Source organism: Pavona decussata, unplaced genomic scaffold, assembly GCF_977016875.1.
Source record: "Pavona decussata unplaced genomic scaffold, jaPavDecu1.1 SCAFFOLD_67, whole genome shotgun sequence".
In the NCBI taxonomy this organism is placed as follows: domain Eukaryota; kingdom Metazoa; phylum Cnidaria; class Anthozoa; order Scleractinia; family Agariciidae; genus Pavona; species Pavona decussata.
This window is the reverse complement of record NW_028145486.1, coordinates 1356610-1362669: the sequence shown is the minus strand read 5'-3', so window position 1 is coordinate 1362669 and position 6060 is coordinate 1356610. Positions and strand designations below refer to the sequence as shown.

The 6060-nt window shown below is 38.0% G+C and overlaps 1 protein-coding gene across 1 annotated transcript; it reads left to right on the top strand.

The window, feature by feature from the left end:
* The first annotated feature begins 1251 nt into the window (after positions 1-1251).
* Positions 1252-2424, top strand: LOC146477978 (carbohydrate sulfotransferase 5-like). The gene has a single exon (XM_085112526.1). The coding sequence runs from the start codon at positions 1252-1254 to the stop codon at positions 2422-2424; it is 1173 nt and encodes a 390-aa protein (XP_084968652.1).
* The last annotated feature ends 3636 nt before the right edge of the window (positions 2425-6060 follow it).

Below are 6060 nucleotides of genomic sequence, written 5' to 3'. Positions count from 1 at the left end.
CAACCTTAACTTCAAAATAAGCTAATAATTCGCAGAATGCCTCCGGCAGAACTGAAGAACTGAAGAGGTGAAAACGCAAAACTACTAGCAGACAAGCGACAAGTTTTCATGCATGTCCGCGGGAGTGAAAGCAAATATTAAGCTAAAATGACAGAAGAGATTTTTTTTCCTTATTTTAAAGTGACGTATCTTGACTAAATCCCAGAAACCAATCCAAATGTTTCAACTCGGTGTCGGTCACAGTCAAATGCATCCTCCACTGTTTTATATCAGCTTATATCCTGGCATCAGTAATAGGGTTTGTTTATAGCCAAGAAACCAGCTGCGGTTTTACGCATGTAAGACGGTGTTAAGTTCGTATAAAGTTCGTAAAAATTTCATCTGTTTCTCGGTATTTGGAACCCGTGATAAAGCACTCGCCCTCCTTTTTGACATATTACTTCAAAACCCCCTAATTCGCTGGTTATAAACGATGACCCGTCACGTTTATAGTATGATGAATTGCAATCATACGCTTTAATAATGGTAATGAATCTGAGGGCACAAAGTTTATCTACATTGAGCCCATATCGCAACATGCGATTTGGCCCAAGGTTCAATGGAAAAAATTGCAAAAGTGCTTCGTACTCACAGGCTCTTCTACATATCAGTGGAAAGTTCCATCCATCGGCTGTGAAAATATGTTAAAACATTTGGCCGCAATGCAGTTTGTATTCCACAAGTGAGAAGTTGATTGAAGACGTATAAGTGAAATCTATTTTTTATTTCAAAATTGAATATGAGGTTCTAACGAAGAGTCCCTCTAAGACATTTTAAGAACGGAGAGAAGGAGGGTTTGGGGTGTAGGGATTTGAAGCTGTGTATTACACTTTTATCACTAGATTACTTTTCTTTTTCGTTTTTTCTTTGTTATGCAGTACACTCAGTCGACACCATTGGCTGATCAAGACTAGCACCTTATAACAGTCCAAAGGTCGCGATCCACACGCGACCCATTTCAAACCTGTATAGAACACCCTTCATGATAAGATATTTTGCGTTGCTGACCTTTCAATTGAAAAAAAAAAAATAATAAAAAGGCTTTTAAACCTGCGACAAAAAGTTTAGTAAGGAGTTTTTCCTGACAAAATATGATGAAAACTGAAATTTCAGCTTGGTCCCCGAGTTCTCGATATTCTCTGTCAACCTCTCTTTCATCTCTTTGTTCCTTTATAATTTGCAATGTTTGTCATTTGTATGTTTCCAGATACTATGCGAAGACGCAAATGCAGGCACATATTTTCGGCTTTGCTGATCGTCACCCTGCAACTTCTCCTTGTCACAAGGCCGTGGAACGGTATGAACATGAAACCAACAAGCAGCAAGCCAAGGTTAAATGTGATCATTTTGACCCACATGTGGTCTGGGTCGTCCTTTACCGGGAACATGTTTAACTTTCATCCAGACGTGTTTTATCTTTTTGAACCACTTAATGAATTAAGAATGGTAACTTACGGTGATCGAGATTTAGGCGAGTGGCCATCCTTAGATGAGAAGGCGAACGAAGCATACAAGATCGACTTTTCTAACTTGCTTCGGGACATATTCACGTGCAACTTTAAAAGAAAGACAACACTCAAATTAATATTTCCCAATTGGTTAAGAAAATCAAGAAGCGGCAAGTTAGCATGGAAAAGCAAAAAAACAATCATCTCCACCAAATCAATAGCAGAACTTTGCAAATCCCGAAAGATTACAGTTATCAAAATCATGCAGACCAGACTTCCAAGAGAAATTGGAATACGTGAACTTCAGAGGGTATGTACCACTGGACCGACACGGTTTGAATGCTTGATAATTCACCTTGTTAGAGATCCCCGAGCTGTGATAACGTCTGCAATTGGGAGACGGTTCTTTTTGCCAAAAGGGCCAAAGAGAAACCTGATTACTTTAAAAAACCAAACCAGCAAGGGAAAAGAAATCATAAAGAATAACACCCGAATCATATGCTCCCTAGTTGAAGAAAATCTGAATTATGTAAAAGAAGAGTGGTACAACTGGTTTGAAGACCGCTACATCCTGGTTCGTTACGAAGACGTATCTGGGGATTTGTTAACGGCAGTACGCCGTATGTACAATTTTACTGGTCTGCCAATGGTCGATGATGTTAAAAAGTGGATTATTGAGGGCAAACCGCCTGGCGGTATAAAGAATGACGAACCCGAATTTGTCATTTCCAATAACGATGTCAAAAGAAGCGATGACTGGAGATTTGGCATCAACTCATCCCTGACAGCCGAGTTTGAAGAGGTCTGCTGGCCACTAATGTACATTATGGGGTATATTTCTATTAATGGATCGGAAGGTCTATTACATGATACGAAGTACAAGTTGTGGACTGAAAAGATACCCTTCTCTTTTGAAGACCCAAGGATGGCGAAGTAATAGAGTGCATTGCATACATCCGTCTCGCCATCCGTCGTTCCCTTCCTTCCCTCCTTCCTCCCTTCCTCTCTCCGCTCCTCCCTCCCTTCTCTCCTTGATTCTTGATATTCGATCCGTATAAATGTCGAGAAAGTCTTGTCAATTTCAATTTTCATTAAGCTCGAAACAAAGAAAATTAAAATTAAAAAATATAATTTTGGTTTTGATGATAGGCGAGAAAAAATTGACTTAAAAGTTTTCTTCAGTTTCCTTAAAATCCGAAATTAAAAATCAGGGTTTTTTATTTTCTGATTTTAAGAAAAATGAATGGATGGGAGGTATAATTTATTTATTTATTTATTTATTTATTTATTCACCACGACATACATTCATAGAAAGTTACAGTGAATAGTAGACTAAGATCTTACATACGTTTACAGTGAATAATATTAGTAAAAGAAGAAGTAAGAAGTGGCGAGGAGACCTCAAGACTCGGGCTCATACTGAGAGGTCTCCTTGGAGATATGTTAGGACTGTAACTCCGTAGTACAGACATTGCATTTAGATTTTTTAACTTAAGGTGGTAAGACTATAAATACATAAAAGAGTCGGACGTTTCATACAATTAACTGAGGAAATCAAGAAGCTTTCTTTTGAAGGTGAATAGACTAGGGGAAGACGTAATTGATAATGGCAAAGCATTCCATATTTTTGGCCCTCTAAAGAGGACCAAGTAAATTGCTTGATATTAGTTCGGCAGGTGTGAGGTCGAAAATGAGCTGAGGTTCTAGTATCATAATTGTGAATTTGACCACTAGTCGGAAATAAATTTAAAAAGGGCGAGGGCAGCAAACGTTGGTGATAGGAAAACATAAATTTTGTAATATAAAGGGAATTCAAGTTAAAAATATCTAGGATATTCAATTGTGCAAATAAAGGTGCAGAAGGTGCAAGGTGATTAGAATTTGTCATAGCTCGCACAGCTCGTTTTTGAAGAAGGAAAATGCGATTTAAGTTTGTTAGATAAGTAGAAGACCAAACTGTAGTACAATAAGTTAAATAGGGATAAATTAAGGTATAATACAAAGATTTTTTAGTGTTTGATGACAAAAAGAAACGAAATCTGTACATTATACCAACGGACTTAGAGATTTTCTTGCAAATGTAACTGATATGCGATATAAATGCCTAAGAACTTAACTTCTGTTACTTGCTTGAGGGGTATACTGTCAAATGAAATTTGGGAGCTCATGTGGACAGATTTTTGTTTAGGCTTAAATATAACATGATTGGTTTTCTCTATGTTAACAGAAAGTTTGTTTGATTTCATCCATAAGCTTATCTTAGTCAGTTCACTATTCATTACAGAGACAACATGATCAGGGTCTGAATTGGAGTAAAAGATACTAGTATCATCTGCAAAGAGCAGGCATTCTGCCAGTCTGGGCTGAGTTGCTCGAAGCATGGTTAGCGCTAACCATTGGTTAAGAGGTATTGAAACCTATAGGTTGTCATTGTATTCAGCCCGGGTTAGCGCTAACCACGCTTCGAGCAACTGGGCCCTGGTTGTTTTGGGAAGATCATTGATATATAATATAAAAAACAAAGGACCGCTTTTGCTCTCTTTGGTGTCCAACTTAAAACATGATCGCGTGCAAGGTGTCGAATAAGACTTTTGCTATGGAAATTTAACTTGTCACATTTGACCACATTTAGGCAAACTAAGTCAATGGACAATAAGTGGTCTATTAATCTTTTTTTTCTCAGCCCTCCCACTCCGTCAACAGAAAGCTATCACTGTTTACTCACAATTAGATTTAAAAAGATGGATGGTGATGTTGCCAAGGTACACTAAGCTACCAATTTGTCTCGGAGAAAATGTTCCCCGAATAATTGCGTGTTATGTGAATGATTAGGACACAAAGTCGGCGGTTTCCAGCGAAACTGTTTTAGACAACTAACGAATTTGCGCCATATTCGGGTTTCAAATTTGAATGATTATTCTGTATATATTTTCGATTCTACCATAAATAGTAACATGATGTGCGTTTATTTATTTCTATTACCCGTCTGATCCCCTATTTATACTGTAACTGTTTAACTCAGTCCTGAAACATCTTTTATCTCTTTCCTGCTTTGGAACAAGGCCGGAAATATACATCTGCTTGCACGCAACTTCTATCACGCTAAACACATTTGTCAGTTTTAATTTCTCCAAGAAACCAAGTGTTATTTAAATACCAATTCTATGCTATCACCTACGCCAATTTATTTGTATGACGCATCTCATCTCCGTAGTAATAATTACTGCTTTACTCGCAATCAGACAATCGTTCGACGAACATTGAAAAATTTTGAGGTGTACTTTTGTGCGAACAGAAGAATCCAACCACGATTGCACGTAAGAATTCACATGTACATATCGCTTTGAGCTACCTTATCATGGCATACGCCCCACCTTTACTCAAGCAGTTGGTAGCTCAATTACTTTAAAACCTACGCTGATTGATCACTATTAGAGATGTCAATGTAGGCTAACGAAGGTTGACATCATGGATTATAATTTCCTCACTCTTTGAGTACATTGTGTCACTTCATCGGAAAGCTCATCTCATCTCAAGCATCTCAGGCGCTTTTTTCACCACGCTCGATTTTCTACTTTTGTACGTCCTTTGTGGATCTTGGCTGCACTGTGTTAGAGGTGAGCAGCTAAAAATCGACATATTCTAAGTTTGATTGGTTTTGGATTCACTTTTTTGTCGTAGAGACCTGTTTGTTGAGGTAAAGTGCAGTAGGGTTTGAATTAATGTACTGTGATCTGGACACCTGCATAAATCCAAAATTGTCTCTTTTTCCGAAAGGAAGAGAGAGGAAAAGAAAAAACTGTAGAAAAACTAGAATGAATTCCTCTCCAGACATGTTTAAAGGGTCTCTCTTTTTCTTTGACATCATACCTGCTCGCTAGATCTCAGAGTCCGATTGTTCAAAGAGCGGGTAACGTTACCCAGTGGACAAATCGCTATCCATCGGATAAAATGTACTTCAACTCATACATTTTATCGGCTGGGTAGCGAGTTATCCACTGGATAAAGTTATCACCTCTTTGAACAACCAGGGTCAGATGGCCGAAATGTCATTTTACGCTTTTCTGCAAGAAATTAGTCTTCAGCCGAAATGCTGTTTCGATTAGTTCATTTCAATAGGATATGTATTTCAACGATCGGAAGTGTCTTTTCGTTGCATTCTGAAGTGAAATATCCAAATCATTGCCGGGTAGGTGATGGCCGTGTAGTAAAGTTAAATGATTAATACCCACTTGCGGACAGACGTTCAGCAGCAACAGCAGCAAGATTTTCCCATAAAATTTTGCCCTTTTTTCAACAAAAATTCAGTTTTCCTGAATGCACCTTTACACGTACATCAGATGCAACAGAAAGATGAGACAAAAACTAAAACAAGCAAGGAAAAAAGAAGAAGAAGAAGAAGAAAAAGAAGAAGAAGAAGAAGAAGAAGGAGAAGAAGAGGAAGAAGAAGAAGAAGAAGAAGAAGAAGAAGAAGAAGAAGAAGAAGAAGAAGAAGAAGAAGAAGAAGAAGAAGAAGAAGAGGAAGAAGAAGAAGAAGAAGAAGAAGAAGAAGAAGAAGAGGAAGAAGAAGAAG

What these genes read in the sequence shown, in the direction of transcription:
- LOC146477978 (XM_085112526.1), top strand. Translation starts at nt 1,252, where the DNA reads ATGCGAAGACGCAAATGCAGGCACATATTTTCGGCTTTGCTGATCGTC.